The following is a 19244-nucleotide window of genomic DNA, read 5'->3' on the forward strand; positions in this document are numbered from 1 at the left end:
AAATTGCTGTGAGATATTTTTGTGGGCCAGGTCAGGTCACACATGTTTGAATTTGTAGAATAATCACAAACAAAGACATTAAGGATAATTCAGGACTGATGCAATAAGGTGTCTAAAACCTTTGAACTTACTAGAAACATCAGCTCTACAACAACAGCATTATTAAAGCATCTACTCAAGTTACAGCACAGTGGTTCACAAAATAACTCTACTTAGACTAAAAAAGTGACAAAAATGTTTTTAGAAATATACCAACCAAACAGAATACTGTCACAGCGAGCAGATTCCTGTACCTGACCTTGAGCCAGTGTCGCTGCAGTGTCACACATGACTGTCCTCCAGAACTCCAATCTGTATCATTGTGCTCAAAGCTCTGACTCAGTTTGTCTGTAAAGACATCTTTGAATAAATGAAACAATCGGATATTTCCCGTGAATGTAGGGTTATCAAAAGTAAACCACATACAAATCGGAAAACACATACTAAACCTAGCATCAAAACTGTCCCAGGACAGTGAACCTTTCCTGACTCGCTTTAGACTGATCTGGAGCTGTATCAGGACCACATGGAAATCACCTGGACCACTGAGGGATTACACAGACAGGAAGTCCACATGGGAATATAAACAATTTCTGTGATTTAATGTTGAAAATGACATTTGATTCTATAAAGTTTATTTACCAAATTCCTTTTAAATTAATAATTTCATGTAGTTAAACCAGAATGATCTAAAACCTTTTAGATATTTTTCTATGCAGAAAAGTCAGTTTGTCTCAACTTTACCAGTCCATATTCAATCATAAAAAATACATTGTAAAATAAAAATTATTATCTAAAATCTTGATCTATTAGCAATTAATCAATTCTGCTATGAGCAGGTTCAACTGAAGGAAACTCTGGAAAAACTCATGATTATCTGATGAACCAGGGCCTCTGATCTAGATTCAAACTACACCAAACCTTAGCACTGACATGCTGAGGTTTGATGTATCTGAGAAACACTATTTGTAAAGTGTGACGACTGCATCTTCATCTGCAGAGCTGGACACTGCTGCAGCGTGCCCACTGCAGCCCGCTCACTGCAGCTCGCTCACTGCAGCGTGCCCGCTGCAGCTCGCTCACTGCAGCGCGCTCACTGCAGCGCGCTCACTGCAGAGCGCTCACTGCAGAGCGCTCACTGCAGCTCGCTCACTGCAGAGCGCTCACTGCAGAGCGCTCACTGCAGAGCGCTCACTGCAGAGTGCTCACTGCAGCTCGCTCACTGCAAAACACTCACTGCAGAATGCCAGAGCGCTCACTGCAGCTCACTCACTGCAGCTCACTCACTGCAGAGCACTTGCTGCAGCTCGCTCACTGCAGCGTCCCAGAGCGCTCACTGCAGCTCCCTCACTGCAAAGCGCTCACTGCAGAGTGCTCACTGCAGCGCGCTCACTGCAGCGCGCTCACTGCAAAGTGCTCACTGCAGAGCGCTCACTGCAGCTCGCTCACTGTAGTGTGCCAGAGCATTCACTGCAGCGTGCCAGAGCACTCACTGCAGCGCGCTCACTGCAGCTCGCTCACTGCAGCTCGCTCACTGCAGAGCGCTCACTGCAGAGTGCACACTGCAGCTCGCTCACTGCAGAGCGCTCACTGCAGAGCGCTCACTGCAGAGCGCTCACTGCAGAGTGCTCACTGCAGCTCGCTCACTGCAAAGCACTCACTGCAGAATGCCAGAGCGCTCACTGCAGCTCACTCACTGCAAAGTGCTCACTGCAGCGTCCCAGAGCGCTCACTGCAGCTCGCTCACTGCAGCTTGCTCACTGCAAAGTGCTCACTGCAGCGTCCCAGAGCGCTCACTGCAGCTCGCTCACTGCAAAGTGCTCACTGCAGCATGCCAGAGCACTCACTGCAAAGTGCTCACTGCAGCTCCCTCACTGCAAAGTGCTCACTGCAGCTCGCTCACTGCAGAGCGCTCACTGCAGCTCACTCACTGCAGAGCACTTGCTGCAGCTCACTCACTGCAAAGTGCTCACTGCAACGTCCCAGAGCGCTCACTGCAGCTCCCTCACTGCAAAGTGCTCACTGCAGCGTGCCAGAGCATTCACTGCAGCTCTCTCACTGCAAAGTGCTCACTGCAGCTCCCTCACTGCAAAGTGCTCACTGCAGCATCCCAGAGCGCTCACTGCAGCTCGCTCACAGCAAAGTGCTCACTGCAGCTCGCTCACTGCAGAGCGCTCACTGCAGAGTGCTCACTGCAAAGCACTCACTGCAGAATGCCAGAGCGCTCACTGCAACTCGCTCACTGCAGTGAGGGAGCTGCAGAGCACTTACTGCAGCTCGCTCACTGCAAAGTGCTCACTGCAGTGTCCCAGAGTGCTCACTGCAGCTCCCTCACTGCAAAGTGCTCACTGCAGCTCCCTCACTGCAAAGTGCTCACTGCAGCTCCCTCACTGCAAAGTGCTCACTGCAGCATCCCAGAACGCTCACTGCAGCTCGCTCACTGCAAAGTGCTCACTGCAGCATGCCAGAGCGCTCACTGCAAAGTGCTCACTGCAGAGCACTCACTGCAGCTCCCTCACTGCAAAGTGCTCACTGCAAAGTGCTCACTGCAGCGTCCCAGAGCGCTCACTGCAGCTTGCTCACTGCAGCTCGCTCACTGCAAAGTGCTCACTGCAGCATGCCAGAGCACTCACTGCAGCTCCCTCAATGCAAAGTGCTCACTGCAGCGTGCCAGAGCGCTCACTGCAGCTCGCTCACTGCAGAGCGCTCACTGCAGCTCCCTCACTGCAAAGTGCTCACTGCAGCATCCCAGAGCCCTCACTGCAGCTCGCTTACTGCAAAGTGCTCACTGCAGCATCCCAGAGCGCTCACTGCAGCTCGCTCACTGCAAAGTGCTCACTGCAGAGTGCCAGAGCGCTCACTGCAGCTCGCTCACTGCAGCTCGCTCACTGCAGCTCGCTCACTGCAGCTCGCTCACTGCAGCTCGCTCACTGCAGCTCGCTCACTGCAGCTCGCTCACTGCAGTGTGCCAGACATTAAAATAATGGCTTTGGCTAAAGAACCAGCCACCATTTTTCATCTTAGGTGCTCCACATACTGAGTCTACTGGCAGTCAAGGATATTTTCAAAAAAACAGGAATGTCACCTGTGTGATTCCATGGAAATATATATCCATATATGCACAGAGATACACATGTTTATACAATGTGGACGATCATAGACGATTATAGTCAAAGCAACATTACTACCACTGAAACAAGATGCAATCCCACTCACAGTGGACTATGAATAGACGCTAATCACTGCATTTGTCATAAGAATAAAAAAGGTAACTAAAATGAACTTTTAAAAAACAGAATCTACGGGAAACGCTGGCCTACCATAAACATTCAACCCACACAAGGGAGCGCATGTCTCTAATAAAACTAGTGTGTATCTTTTCATACCTCAGAGCAGAGCTTCAGGCCATGTTCTCAGTATCATACTGTGTCCTGTTCTATAATATTCTGTCCTATTCTGTCTTATTTTGTCCTGTTCTGTCCTGTTCTGTCCTATTCTGTCCTATTTTGTCCTATTCCTGTCCTATTGCTGTGCTGTTGGATGGTGGAAAACTAAGCTTGAATATGTATTCACAAACTCTCTCTTACACACACACACAGAAACTTACACAGAGGCAGCTGACTGTGGACCTCCCTCGCCCTGCGGCCAGTACAACACACTGTCTCACTCCTGCTCAAAAGTCCCTTCTGCTTCAGAGAAACAATCCTCCCAACAGTCGACAAGCTTCTATTTAAAAGTGTGTTAGATACTAAATTACAGCTGCACTTACATGAAACAGAGGAGCAGATGTTGTTCTTAGACTAACTGCAGTGGTAATTGTATTTTATTTTCATAATAAAAGCTGTGCTTTTTTTTACTTAAGATTTTGTCATAAAGTAGATACTACCACGCACATCCCTGAATCTCAAAAGCCCGAAATGTCACTGAAAGAAAAAAGTGGCTGGATTGGTATAAAAATAGTATGGAAAGTGGATGCGTGCAATACAATTCTGTTAAAGCGGAGTATGCACAGAGGGTGTTGAAAAGTTTCACCTTATTTGATACCTTCTGTGCATCCTTGTTTTTACAACACAAAGATAACTTTCTCATGTTGATGAAATGTGCGCGCAACTTCAAGGAAACAGTCTGCAACGATCAGTGCATGGGCGAAGCAATAGGCCCTACACCCTGTATGGGCTCGGGCCTAAAAGAAATAATAAAAATAATAATATTTTTAGCAAAAACAATATATCCGATAACATTACAATGACATATTATACGTTTTTTAAAAGCTCTCAACTTTCCCCACGTCACCGTGGGGTCAATGGCGAATGACGGGCACGTAAGCCATGACGTCGGGTTCCACCATTGACCTCCCATTGACTTCCATTCATTGTAGCAGTAACAAATATGGCCCATGCCTGCGGCATGGGGGCTTGGATAGGGCTCGATGCCAGGAGTGTGTTTGGGGACATGAGCGCTTCGCGCTGCGTGCTGACATGCTAGCAAGAACAAATATGCATGTCTCATGCCTACGGCATGGGTTGCTAGGATACAGGAGTCTGTGCACGGTGCAACGGGGCCACGAAGTTGCGCGCTTCGGCAGTTTGGCGCATCGCCATGGCAACATGGAGCAAAAAAACACATGGGTGTGATTGACTTTATTGATTGGGATGACCCAATGGAATTTTGTGTCAAATTTGGTAACATTTGGAAAAAATAAATTTTCAGCCATCCATACAAATTTATTTGTTATTCTGTTGGGGGCGCTGTCACGCCAAATTTATTTCTTTCACAAACAGTAGAATTAGGCAGGAAAGTGTGTCACTTGCCTCTGTTTTATTGTGGCTTTGGGCTGCATTTTGCACGAAACAAGTCAAAAGACATTGGAAGTGCTGATGCACAAAATGGAAAAATAAGGGTTTTTCCAGGCATCGCCATGGCAACACCGCGCAAAATACAAACTTGGCCCCCCGGACTTTTTTGACGGGGATGACCTGAAGAATCACTGTGCCAAATTTCACATTCCTCAATGAAGCGAATAAGTCGTTATAAGACTTTGAAATGTACGAAAATTGGGCTCTTTCGAGCATCGCCATGGCAACCCAGTGAAAAATATGACATGGGTCTGATTGACTTTTTTGATCGGGATGACATGAAGAGTCATGGTGCCAAATTTGACATTATTCCATGAAACTAATATTGTTCCCATGAGTGGGAAAAATTGGGAGATTTCCCATTAGGATAACATTGGCAGTTTGGCGCATCGCCATGGCAACACGGTGCAAAAGATGACATAGGTCTGATTGACTTTATTGATTGGGATGACCCAATGGAATTTTGTGTCAAATTTGGTAATATTTGGGAAAACTAAATTTTTGGTCCTCCATACAAATATATTAGATGTTCTGTAGGGGGCGCTATCACGCCAATGTAGTTTCTATCATAATGAGTAGCTTTAGGCCTGAAAGTTTTACAACTGATTCAAATTTGAGCAAAATCAGACTTTGCATGCGCAAACGGGAGCAAATTTTGACTTTTGAAAATTGCAAAAATTCCAATGGAATTTTGCGGCTTCGCCGGACGGAAACCGTAAAAGGGATCATCATGAATTGGATAACTTCGCCCATTGACTCAATGTTGACGCTGACATGCTAACAAGAACAAATATGGATGTTGCTAGGATACAGGAGTCTGTGCATGGTGCGACGGGGCCACGAAGTTGAACTTGCACTCATCATTGCGGAAGCAATAGGCCCTACGCCCTGTATGGGCTCGGGCCTAATAACAGGTCTACTTTAAGTAATTATGATGGAAATACTGAAACAGGGTGGATTCAATCTTCTGACAGGAATAGGGAAACAAGCGTGAAACATGTAATCTATGGCTCATATTGTAGCACTAACACCCACACATAGCATTACTGGATATGATTTTGCAATAATATTTTAAACAAGTCAAATAGTGGAAATGGTAAATGAAACCATTGCCTCCACATTTTCAGTTCAGCAATGTCTCCCTCACTGTATCTTATCAACCCTCCCTCTTCTGCCAAATACACGCACAGGCAAACAACGTCCAAAAAAAAAAAACCAAAACAGGAATTGAGCAAACAATAACTACCGGTAGTTACAAACCAGTGACAAGGTTTAGAAGTGCCTGTCTAAATGCAGGGACCTTCCGTGCTACAGGGACCTTCCGCACTACAGTGAGCACCGAGTGTCCCAAATGTGGTTCAAGCCTATTCTCTGGGCTTAACAATACTGTGCTGCGCCTATTGTTCCTGCGTGAAATCATATACTGGTGTTTAGATGTTGGTCTTATCTAGAGCAAAGAGACTGTTGTGACAACTGAAAGCACAAGGCCCTATCCATCGCTGGTGATCCAGTGTAAACACGGCAAATTAAGCTGATTATCTGTTCTATCTCTTGATAATAAAAAAGACTGATGATGTTTCGTATAGCATCTAATTCTGTGTATTAAATGTACTTTTTTTTTTGGCAAAACATTCTCACATAACACCAATTACAATTAGCTTTCTAGCACTACTTTTAACCAGTCTTGAATTGCTGAGTTTTAGATAACATTACATTCTATAGGGCAATAATATTTAATACAAATGAGGGGCAGCTGAAATTAATGTTCTTAAAGTGCAGATATTTATGGCATTTATCTTTTAGATATTACATGGAAAAGTATGACGTTATCAATAGGAAAAACTGTCTTTTGCCCCTGTCTGGGAATATGAAATCATCACAGTGTACAATCTGAAAACCACTAATAAAACAATGGTATTTATAATATATTATATATTATGGTGTTTGTGCTGGTATCATGAACCATCTAAAGCAGTATATAGTGTTTGATGTCCTGTACAAGTCAGGACGGTCACTGCTTCTCCAAAGTGGTTGTCCTGTCTATACTATAATAATTAACCATTACGTTGCATAAACATTTACACATTTATACTTTTTAAAAGGCAGTACAGACAGTAGAAGGGAGTTATTATAACAACAAAGGAAAAACAAAAAGCGGTATTCATCATCTGGATACAATTTTAAAATAAAGAGGATCAGATTAAGATTTTATAACTGTTAAAATAGTCATCACATACAATTAAAACATGCAAACATAAGTTTATGTCATTAAATCCATTCTAATCCAGCGTGCTAGGAATAATCCAATTAGGAGGTTCAAGTCGTACCTGTTACACTTCCAGGAAAAGCTCAGTCCAGTTTCAGATGCCTAGTCATAGTTCTTTCGTAATCCTCCATTTACGCCTTTATTCTCTTCTTATTTTATGGCATGTTTTGCCTTGTGCAGCTAAGCGTGGCTAATGCTACTCGTGTGCGTCTCACTGGCCGTGAAGTTAATCATCCCTAAACAGCGTGAGAACTGTTAAGTCAAAAGTCACTGATCTTCCTCCCCTTGTCTCCGCCCCTTTCTCTGTCTGAGCCCTGCCTCCTGCATGAAGCGCCACAGCAGAGAGACCTGTCCTAAAGAAGAAACTTGGGAACAAATACCACATTTTTTCCAAAGTCTATGCGTTTTTATTCTAAATAAACTGAAGCAGTAGTGCTCGTGAACTCTCGTTTTGACAGATCTGAACCCCAGCTTGAACTGACCACCTGAAATATGCCAGGAATGTTTGAGATAAAGAATGTGAGCTGAGCTGGGAGGCAGGTTTAGACTTCACAGTGCATGAGAGTGGTCATTTTAAAGCTCTGACTTCTGCCTTTTTTACACAGAGAAGCTGCATTGTGTTGTGTCTTGTTCCTCTTATATAAAACATGTATCTTGCAGTGTTCTCACAATACTAAAATATCAAACTCAATTTCGATACTAAGGAATACATTCAACACTCCAAACAGATTTTGATCTTCAGATTAACACAAAATAATAGCATTTTGTTATCAGTGTTATTGTTATACTGTGATCATGCTAAAGCAGTTTAGATAGGTCAGTCGTTTAATGTGTAATCCCTCAGTCGTCCAGGTCTGAGCCATAGTAAAAAAAAAAAAAAAATTCTGTCACTGGACAGAAAGTTTTTTGAGAGAAGGCGCTTCTCATCCAAGAGTTTAAAAACACAGTGGAGCACTTCATGTATTACCAGACGATGACATCACAAGGTGGAACAGAGTGTTTTTAGTTTGAGAGAAGAACTCAGCCTAAATATGCAGAGTTTGTGTGTTAAACATGTGTGAATGAAACAAAACACAACTCCAGGTCTGTTTGTGATGAGGAAACAACAGTAGAACAGAGATCAGAACATTGTGTAATATGGAACCTTTAAGTTTATATGGGCCCTTTAAAGGAACTATTAATAGTTTGAAATAAGAAGGAAGCAAGTCAAATGATCAATAAGAAAAAAAAACAACATATTTCTCATTGTGTAACTCCTATAATATGAAGCAGTATATAGTATTTGGCATGGACTTACATTGTGCACTATTTCCCTCAGTTGTCTGCAGCTTGTAAATATGTCCTTAGTGGAAGAGTACTGGTTTAGCTGAAATAACTGGTATCTGAAAAGAAAAAAAAAAATCACAAATTACAATACGAAATATGTTATCAGACAGACGTTGCAGACAACATTCAGGAAAATAACATATATCACCAGATTCATCCTTATAAGTCAAAGAAAGGACAATGTGAAGTATACAAATATGAACATTATATTTGAATAAATGCACTATTCTCACTTTACGTTACAGATAAACAATACAATGTATATTTTTGTAATCAATGATGTACTATTCTAATTCTCAATGTCCAAAATATCCCTGAATGGGGCCCATATTAAAAGGCCCATATTAACTTAGGGCCCATATTAACTTAAAGGTTCCATATTACACAATGTTCTGATCTCTGTTCTAATGTAGTTTCCTCCATCACAACCAGACCTGGAGTTGTGTTTCGTTTCATTCACACATGTTTAACACACAAACCCTGCATATTTAGGGTGAGTTCTTCTCTCAAACAGAAAACACTGTTCCGCCTTGTGATGTCATCATGCGGTAATACAGGCAGGACTCCACTGTGTTTTTAAACTCCACACACCTTCACTAGAATCATTTGGATCATTTCAGACCTGGAATTGCCAATCTCTACTGAACTAAAGGTAAAAGGAGCTGTTAACTTGAAAACTACTACCTCATGACATCACAAGGTGGAACAGAGCATTTTCAGCTTTTGAGATGTAGACAGACTAATAATAAAGTGTTACTCAAACATGTGTGAATGAAACAAAACACAACTCCAGGTTTGTTTTTGCGGAGGGAACAGCATTATAACTTGGCCGAAAGAGTGACTTTTGTGCAATATAGGAGCTTTAAAATCTTAAATAAATTAAATGTTACTGAGTAGTATTTGTCATTATTTGAGTTCATTTTTATTTGCCAGTAGAACAATAAGTTTTTGTCTTATTTCAAGAGCAGTAGCATTTGTCTCCACATTTCAGTAAATAGTTTTAAGGCAGCAAAACATTTTGTGCTTATTCTATTAGCAAATTTTATTCAGTGCTTCTTGATTCAACATCTTATTAACTCTTTATCTTATTTAAGATTGTGTTGAATGATTCCACTCCACACTGAGGTTTTTAATACTCTTGAAACATCCACATATAGCTTTATTTAGCAAGCCAGCGACTCTAAAATAGCTGAGTCAGGAATAGCCATGGTGTCTGGAGGATGTGTTAGGTAACAGACCTATTGAGCAGAGAGAAAAGTCCTTTGGCAGAAATGATCAGCTCCACCACCAGCTGCAGTACTCCCACAGACAGCTTGGTGGTGCTGCGTCCGTCGTAGCTGTTGAGCCTCCATCGGCCCTGGATGCCCATCTGCAGAGTGGAGGCCAGGGCCCGCAGCTTCTCTGTGAGGCTTCGCAGACTCTCTCCACTCAGGCCGTACGTCTGTGGAAAGCATGATTCAGGTCAACGATACTTTAACTCTGATTATAGAGTTCCATACAGTTTATAAGGTCTTTAAAATACCTTTGTGCTAATGCAGTAAGCTAGCTTGTCATTAGAGATGGCTTACGGTTATACATCATGATATATCGAAGGGTTTCTACTGATATCAGTATCGGTCCAATATGACAAACATTTTGCACTGATATTTTTTGTGCACTGCCACAGTTATCGTGAGGACTTCTTCTTTTCAAAGGTGGGGAGATTTGGGGTATTTTTGGACTGTGGAGGGTGAATTAGTCCTTTTTATGGTACATCCTGCGGTTTATGTGTTGCAGCTCATGTCTATTTAAAAATGATTTACAGGGATTATTTTGCATTATTTAAAACTTAATTAGTGGCATAAAGTAGTTTTGATATCATCTATCTCAGTAATTCTCTGTAACGATATATGCTTTGAAATGTGTCCTGTCTGTATCTGCTGTAACAAACAATATGGATTACTTTTCATTTAGAATTGGAATTTTTCCACAACAGTGGTGAAGCAGAGGTATCAGCACAGTTTAAGGTACTCAGCTGTTTCATTGGGGGAGTTTATTTATTTCAGTGAATCACGCATGTTGAAAGTTTATGAAGGGCAAGAGAAGAATTGATGTTGTGGTGTTGGTATATCTGCAGGATTAATTAGTTATTCAAACTGAGAACCTTTTACTCTTTTGGAACTAGACAATAGGCTCGTGCAGCGGTTTCACACAGTCATGGTCCAGGGTACAAGTCCTGAGCAGCGTGGGAACTTTCAGTGTGTAGTCTGCATAATCTCCCTTTCCCTGCTATCCAAAAGCAAGGGAAGTTAGGAGTAAAATAAAAAAAAAATGTATATAATAATAATAGTATAAGAAACGTGTTCAAGCGCCTTTTTTCCTTCAATGGAATAGAAGCGTTTGATTTGTGTCCTCCATCACAAATCACACTCCTTTTCGAGCTTGTATATGAACAGTTTATCAGATGTGCTTTAGGTGTACCTGTGCTTGAAATAAAAAACAAAAAACAAAAAAAAAACATGTCACACAGCCATTACGCTGTGATCGTTCAGACTGAAGAGGAGTTAAGAAACACATATCTGGACATGTTTTTATATGTGTTTATATTTATATAATATATGATAGACGGAGCAATATATTTTTGGCTGAATATTTATTGCATGCACCTGTTCTTTCCAATAGTTCTTTGTTTTTACACTCATCAGGTCCAATCAGCCCAAATAACAAAGAGAAATGAATAAAGCATGTCATGCAAGAGCTCGCCTCTCAGGCTCGGGTGTCATTATTATTGTTTATTGTCATGTTTATTGCTTCAAAATGTGTCACGGTGGCAGGTGTACCAGACACATGAGGAGCAGTTTGCTCAAGAGCCCGAGTGCTTGTGCTTTTGCGGAGGGACGAGGAGCAGCACCCTGGTCCCTGTGTTACATAAGCCCCGTGTCAGAGCAGCTCATGTGAGGGTCTGCTGCCTCTGCGACTCAATGAGAGCTGTGTTAGCACTTCACGCAACATCAAGGGGATAGGAAGACACAAGTGCAGAATGGTGCGCAGAGAAACACTTCTAGAAATGTGTGTGGTGAAAACAAATAATCAAAATGAAAATGCTTTCATCTGATCAGTGTATCTATCTGCCAAGACCATTAAGGAGTACCTAATATGTTGTGATATGACAAATACTTACATCCTCTGCTTGTGTCTGCTCTATAGTTAGAATCTACAACACCCCTGGATCATTATGTTATAATTTACACATTTAAAATTGCAATATTCATTTAAAACAGCTTAATGAAATCAAAGTAAATATCATCACAGTTAAGAGCCGTAAAATTCCTCCAGTGGACAGCTTTTTTTTTCATTTGTGTCAAAATGACTACGTGACACAGCTGAATTCTAGGCCTATCGCTGATTAAGAAAAATAAAAAGAAAAGAATAAAAAGATTAAATAAATAATAAAAGATTAAAGATTGCTCAAACATGCGCAGATCAATACAAATACAAAAGACGAAGTTTAAATCTGTCACTGGACAAATCGTTGTAGGAGTGAAGACGTTTGGCTCATACAGGCTGCTTCTTCATTTCTGGTCAGATTACTGTAGGACACTGCCTTATATCTATATGAAACCACTATTTCTGAATTCACCCTATTAAACCTTTAACAACCCTGCTATTGTTCTCTTTGTTTGGGTCTGAGGATGGAGGAGAGATGATGTCTAAGGCCCCCTTCCTGTTTAACACAGAATATGTATGCTTTAAAAACCTTTTATATATATATATACATAAAAGGTTATTATATGTGTGTGGTGTGTGTATACACACACACACACATATATATATATATGAATTGTGTATTTTCTATATAGATATATAAATACACAATTCAACAATATACTGAAACCATTAGTAATGCTAAGTACAGTGTGAAAACAATCTCAGACTCTCAAACTACTAAAGTGAATGATTTAATACAATGAAATGACTTAAATCAAAATTTTAGGTCTTACTATCTCTGCTGTCCACCTCCCTGTCACATTATTGAGACAGTTTTGTGTGGACAGCACCTGTACAGCCTGAGACTCCATCTGCTGGTACACTAGTGACACTTCAATGGTAAAATTCACATTTATACAACACTTTTCTACCTTTGTCGCAGTCCAAGCACTTCACATCCAGCAACCACTCACCAGTTCACACACACTCATACACAAATATGCATGCAGTAGGGTTTAAGTATATTACAAGCCATTTAACTCATGTGGATACTACTTTTGGGTGTAGAGTATCGACACTACATGTGCAAAGGGGTGTCAGATTTATCAATTGAATGACCCACTGACTGGTGTATCACTTATTGTAATCATTCTGGTCACAATATAATCTAAAAAGATAACTGTGAGAATATTTTACGCAAAAACTTTGTAATTTTAGTTCAATCTTCTCCACATAAGAACAACTGAATGTGAAGTGCTTTTCATCTGGTTTGTCAGAAACTTTCCAGAGCAATGATAATCCATCAGACAGTGTGGTAGAAGGATTTTACTGATGTCTGCTTATGGTACTGTGACGTCCTTATGTGCAAAGCCCACAGTATGATTCCATAGAGTGGTGTCAACATGAGCTGAGCATCGCTGCTGCTGGGTGCTCCTGACAACAGCAGGTCCTCACTGGATTAGACACAAACATGTAACCAACCAACCAGAGCCATGCAGCATTAGTCAACAACATGGATTGTGATGTGTCACTACAACTCAACGCACCATTCATAACAAGTCTACACTGAGATTTTATTTTGTAAAGACCCTCTATGTAACTTTTCTGGTGAATGGTTTGTCACCTATCTCTATACAAATAATCAGGCACACCCACCAAGTTACAGGTCAGATCTGTGGAGTGACGATCACGCTCTCAGTAAGACTCTATAACTTTCCAGGTATTTTTTGAGCAATAATATCGCCTGTAAATCAGTTCAGAGCCATACTGTGGAACATTCCAAGCAAATGTTCCATAGTATGAGAGATAATTAAAAAGTAAAAATAAGAAGTAATATGTAGTCCAAAAATTCTGAAACTAGTCTAAAAAGTTTAAAAGGTAAAGACTTTAAATGCACTGGGGTGACAAAAATGAAGATTTATACTCAAAACACAAGTCATATAAACTATGTAACACTATGTAACTTTTCCAGTGGGGGGGGGGGGGGGGGGGGGGGGGGGGGGGGGGGGGGGGGGGGGGGGGGGGGGGGGGGGGGGGGGGGGGGGGGGGGGGGGGGGGGGGGGGGGGGGGGGGGGGGGGGGGGGGGGGGGGGCAGCCGTCATGGAGATGTTATTGATTTGAATGTTCTGCAGTATGGTATTAAATTACTCTATCTGGGTGTTTTTATTGATCTCCTTAAAACATGTATTCCAACAGCAGGTTCATCTCTGCAGTGAGCTGTAACTTGGCCTGAACGCTGCTTCATCTCTATGTAGAGAGATAAAATGAAATTAAAGCCATTCTGTGGAACATTTCAAGTAAAGTAATGACATCTCCATGGAGATGGCAGGCCCTCCATCAAGTCTAATCCTATGGCAATAATTTGAAAATGTAAAATTTTTTATCAGCACTTTCATAACTGAACTAATGCCACATTAGGAGATGAAAAGATTATATGAATTCTGAAATGACACTAGCCAGTATATCGGCTTTGGCACTTTTAAATACCTTTATATCAATACTGATCAGGCCCAAACTTCCACATTAGCTACTATTACAATACATTATAATAAGCAATAAGAATAAAAAAAACATAAATTGTACAAATGCATCACAAAAACCCAGTTAGTAAAAATGAAATTCAAATAGATGAGGTTCCCAGCAGTGGAACAACAGTGCCTGAAGCCATTAGAGAGTCTCCATCATTCTTTTCATTAAAAAGAATGCCAAAAAATGGCTTGTGGAAACTCAGTCTTGTGAGCATTAATTGTAAATAGGTATTTGTAAATGTGCATATTTTTAATTATGTCCACATTATATTGTCTTTCAATATGTTTAATTCTTATCTTTGAATGTTTTTGATATGAAATGTTCTCTTAATTGTAGGTTGCCTTGTTATATCTGGCCTGGGGACAACCGATGAAAATTAGCTCTAGTCAGCTTAACTCAGGCACATTTACATTTTTTTGTAATGTTGATTAATGTGCATTGCCCCCTTTTTTAAATAAATAAATTAAATAAAATACTGAACTGACATGTGTAAAAAACTTGAAAGTATAGTGGTCCCTCGTTTACTGCGGGGGTTATGTTCCAAAAATAACCCACAACAGGCGAAATCCGTGAAGTAGTCAGCTTTATTTTTACAATGATTATATATGTTTTAAGTCTGTAAACCCCTCACCACACACTTTATACAGTTTTCTCACACAGGCATTAACATTTTCTCACATTTCTCTCTTGTTTAATTCATTAATAGTGACTCTCGTGTATTGCACAGTTCCTCTGACTGTGCCTCTTTGTCCTGGTGCCGCTCCACTGTAGTGTCAATTCAACATTTATGTAAATTTGGCTGAACACATTCTGTACTTTCCAGAGACAGGAGGGCACGGAGAAGATTGATTGACAGTGGTCTGCAGTGCCTTGGCTGGTCAGGACTCAGAACACAATGCACGTTCAAGTGTGTAGAATTGCACTGGAAAAACTCTGCGAAAAAGCGAGACCGCGAAAGGTGAACCGCGACATAGCGAGGGACCACTGTAATGAAGGTTGAAGTTCAGGCTAAAATAGGGATGGTCCGGTGAGGATCATTTCATTTCAGCCGATAGAATATCCAGTGTTGTTGGGACTGATAACCAATTGGTATCATTATTTGAAATCCCATGGCAAGGCTCACAGACTGAAGAAAAGCTATGGTGAAGTTCACAAAACAGTTCCCTCTGTGTTTATCTGGGATATCATTGCACTAACCCAAACAGCTTCTGAGCTTCACTAGTCTGCTGCTTCCATTAGGAACAGAACAAAACATATCTGTAGAAAAATATTGGCCCAACGTATCTGGATTTTGCCGATATCCATATAGCAGATGATATGATTTTGAATTTATTGATAAATCAAGACTCAATCTGGACTGGATGATGTAGAACAATCCATCTGGGAGGTACCTCTATCCAGACTTAAGCAAACAAACCTGGAGGTAAAGTTATGCATCACATTAGGCAAGCTATAAAAAACAAGCCGGAGATACAAGACTAAAGTTGAATGATATAGTCACAGGTCAGAGCTGTGGAAAGGCGAGCTCACACAGAGGAAGAATGCATGTATTTCAAGGTATTTTACAACAATAAAAACACCTGTACTTGATTAAATGCATGATAAATCAGTTTAATGCCATACTTTGGAACATTCCAGGCAAAGCAAAAACAACTCCATGGAGACAAGCAAATGCCAGAAAGGTTACATAGTGCATATTTAAAATATGCATAATCCAGAAATAATTTGAAGATGACATTTCACTGACTTAGTACTTAAAATAGTATTTATTATTTCTTAGTTTCAAATGTTCAAATGTCTTAGTTTCAAATACCAGTACACTGGTAGTCTGGGGGCTAACAGATGTTTAGGGCATCAAGATGTTCAAGACTATTAGGACTATAGTATTGTAATATTTTTTTCTCTCTTGCAGCTCAGTCCATTACAAAAAAGGCCTGATAGTTTTTATTTTCACATTTAATCGTAGAGATCCAAAACCTTAAAGACAAGCAGGTGTGTGGTGGAGGCACCATAATATGTGCCATCACTGACGCAAAACAGCAGTACTAAAGTACATTTGAAAATACACTTCAAAACACAGATCTAATATTCCTCTGGCTGTTTCTAGTCCAAATTCCTAACAAATTTGGCCCTTTGCCCTTGATGGCCTAAGTCTGCTCCCCCCAAAGAACACCACTTGTGCCTTGTGCCTTGTGGTGTCCTTTGGAGAGTATGGGGACCGGGGCTCTTTGCTAAAGGCTGTCCGGTCCCTGTATGACCGGAGCAGGAGATGTGTTTGCATTGCTGACAGTAAGTCAGGCTTGTTGTATGTTGGACTCCGCCAGGGCTACCCTTTGTCACCGGTTCTGTTCATTGTATTGACAGACAGAATTTCTAGACACAGTCAGGGGCCAAAAAGGGTGCAGTTTGGGAACCATAGGATCTCATCTCTGCTGTTTGCAGATGATGTTGTCCTGATGGCTTCATCGAGCCAGGACCTGCAGCAGGTGCTGGGGCAGTTTGCAGCATGTGCAGTGATGCGGTTTGCTGTATCGGTCAATTGTGGTAAAGAAAGGAGCTGAGTCTAAAGGCAAAGCTCTTGATTTACCGGGCAATCTACATTCCTACCCTCATCTATGGTCCTGAGCTTTGGCAACCAAAATGAGTTTCCTCAGTAGGGTGGCTGGGCACTCCCTTAGAAGATAAGGTGAGGAGCATGGTCACAGAGGAGGAGCTCAGAGTAGAGTCGCTGCTCCTTCACATGGAGAAGAGCAGCTGGGGTGGCTCGGGCATCCGTTCAGGATGCCTCCTGGACGCCTCCGTGAGGAGGTGTTCTGGGTATGTCCCACCGGGAGGAAGCCCCGGGAAAGACTGAGAAAACTCTGGAGGGACTATGTCTCTCAGCTGGCCTGGGAACGTCCTGGGAAGTGTCTGGGATGTGGGAAGTCCTGGGAGTTCCACTTAGACCACTGCCCCGTGACCTGGCCCCGGGTAAGTGGAAGAAAATGGATGGATGGATGTGTCTAGTCCATTGCAGAATGACCTCTCACATACACTGTGTATAAACCTCATTATTTACTTGTGCCATTTGAAGAATACAGAAACAAGCAGGTTCTCATGCAGCTTAAAACACATGTACATTATGAAATGCTCTGTTAATTAGAGAGAATTAGACACACTTTTTTACACATCATAAACTGCGATATTGATCTTACAAAAATGGGTCCTGTGACTAAGTCCTAACCTAACTCTACACCACTATAGTGACTAGAGTGTTATCATATAGACTAGTCTACATGTAACACAGGCTCACACTGTGACATTTATTTTTTACACAGAGCCACAGTACATTCAGGGGCTGTAAGGAAGCATGGGAGTTAAGATCATCAACGCTGATTTTGTATAGCATGTGTCCTTAAATGGTTCTGCTATAATCAGTGTAGAACATTGTGTTTTTCTCTGCCAGTATATAAACTAGTATAGTCCAAATGTATTGATAATACACACAGATACTAACCGATACTAACTCTAGTATCAAAACTAGATAACATTTGTGACTATGTACTGTAAAGCCATGTGTGCATGTGGGCTTTCTCACCACTGAACAGAGCTTCTCCACAGCCTCCAGCAGCAGCTCCTGATGGCCCATCTTGTGAACACCCAGCCTCTCCAGGTCGAGAGAGGTCAGCTGCAGCAGGTCCACTCCATTCAGCTTCCACTCAGACACAGGGTACTGGTGCAGGGCGGCATCTAGACCTGTCCCACACACACATACAGCACTGAGGCTCTCCTTTACAGCAGCTCACAAGTACAGACATGATTATGTGGTAACAGCAGGTTACAGCTGCACCACGGTGGTTACACAGAAAGACTGCAAAAACAAACCACTAAGGTCCACAAAAAGGCTCACTTAACTCTAACTGACAGCATTTGATTCACGACTTACTTTCTGTTTGATTGAGGTGCATTTAGAACAATTCATAATTATTTGTGTACTTGCAATAGCTGAATAATATACGGTTATGTGTCTGTTCTGGGCCTCAACCTGAGCAACGGAACATCTAAAACCACACATCGCTGCTGCTTTATGCACACACAGAGATTAGAGCATAAGACACAGTTTCACACTGGATTTAGACAGCCCTCTGCTCTGACCTATAGCCATGATTACGCCTTGGAATTATAGAAGCTTTGTATCAGTGATGTTTAAATGTAGTAGCCTAATTGTAATATACACAATATTAAAACATACAGTTATTTGTATGTAAGCCTATATCTGTATTTATTACTCAAACTATGTTTTGTGTATTTTTTTTATTTTTTTTTTGTGTGTGTTTATACATTGCTCTTTTGCTGATCAGAAGGTCTGTGTGTATACACGCACACACACATATATGTCAATGATCAGTGACATCAAGGCTGTGTTTGGTTTCAGTTGATGAGTTGGTCCCAAGCTGAAGCTGATGTTTCAGTCTGTGCCAGGGACTTCGCCTCAGTCTGTTCTGTCCTAATGTTGCATTTGACCCGTATAGACGCAGACTACACTGACCTTCACTTTTATAATTGCAACACACGGAACCTCTGGGCTGTTGGTGCGTTTCACATTCACTTTCCTTAACGGGACAGTATTTTCTTAAACTTTGCCTGGAACTCAGTAAAAGCAAACCTCCTGGCTCTCAACCCTCTCCTGTGTTTCTAGTAAATCCAGCGCAGACGCCGTGCGTTGGGCTTGTTGACACTGACCTGCTCTTCCTCATTCCGCACCTTTCACTTCCAAGAGGATTTACGCGTAAGGCGCGTTCTATTTGTGTCCGACATAAACTCCTCCGTGAGCAGAGCCACTTAAACGCCGCGTAAATCCACCATGACGCTCACCTTGGAGCCACTGGATGACTCGCTCCTCGCTCCACGACGACACTGGCTCCATGCTCGGAGTCCTGCTCCAGTCGCTGCTCCACTTTCCTGCCTTCCTCGCGGACTTCTACCTCTCAGGGCTCCTGGAGGAGAGGGAAAAAGAGGAAGCGCCTGACTCGGACTCGGACTCGTGGCACTCCTTCGTTCAG

General features: G+C 41.8%; 1 protein-coding gene across 1 annotated transcript in view; it reads right to left on the reverse strand.

Annotated features, from left to right (window-relative positions):
* Positions 1-19244, reverse strand: part of cnksr1 (connector enhancer of kinase suppressor of Ras 1) — a 43110-nt gene extending 23866 nt beyond the window's left edge. Inside the window, exons 1-4 of the mRNA XM_033987874.2 lie at positions 19057-19244; positions 17780-17937; positions 9726-9928; positions 8459-8543 (exon numbers count right to left, since the gene is read on the reverse strand). Of these exons, the coding sequence (XP_033843765.1) occupies positions 8459-8543; positions 9726-9928; positions 17780-17937; positions 19057-19108 (498 nt within the window). The 5' untranslated portion in view covers positions 19109-19244. The remainder of the gene's footprint in view (positions 1-8458; positions 8544-9725; positions 9929-17779; positions 17938-19056) is intronic.

This window comes from Periophthalmus magnuspinnatus, chromosome 22, assembly GCF_009829125.3.
Source record: "Periophthalmus magnuspinnatus isolate fPerMag1 chromosome 22, fPerMag1.2.pri, whole genome shotgun sequence".
Lineage (NCBI taxonomy): Eukaryota > Metazoa > Chordata > Actinopteri > Gobiiformes > Gobiidae > Periophthalmus > Periophthalmus magnuspinnatus.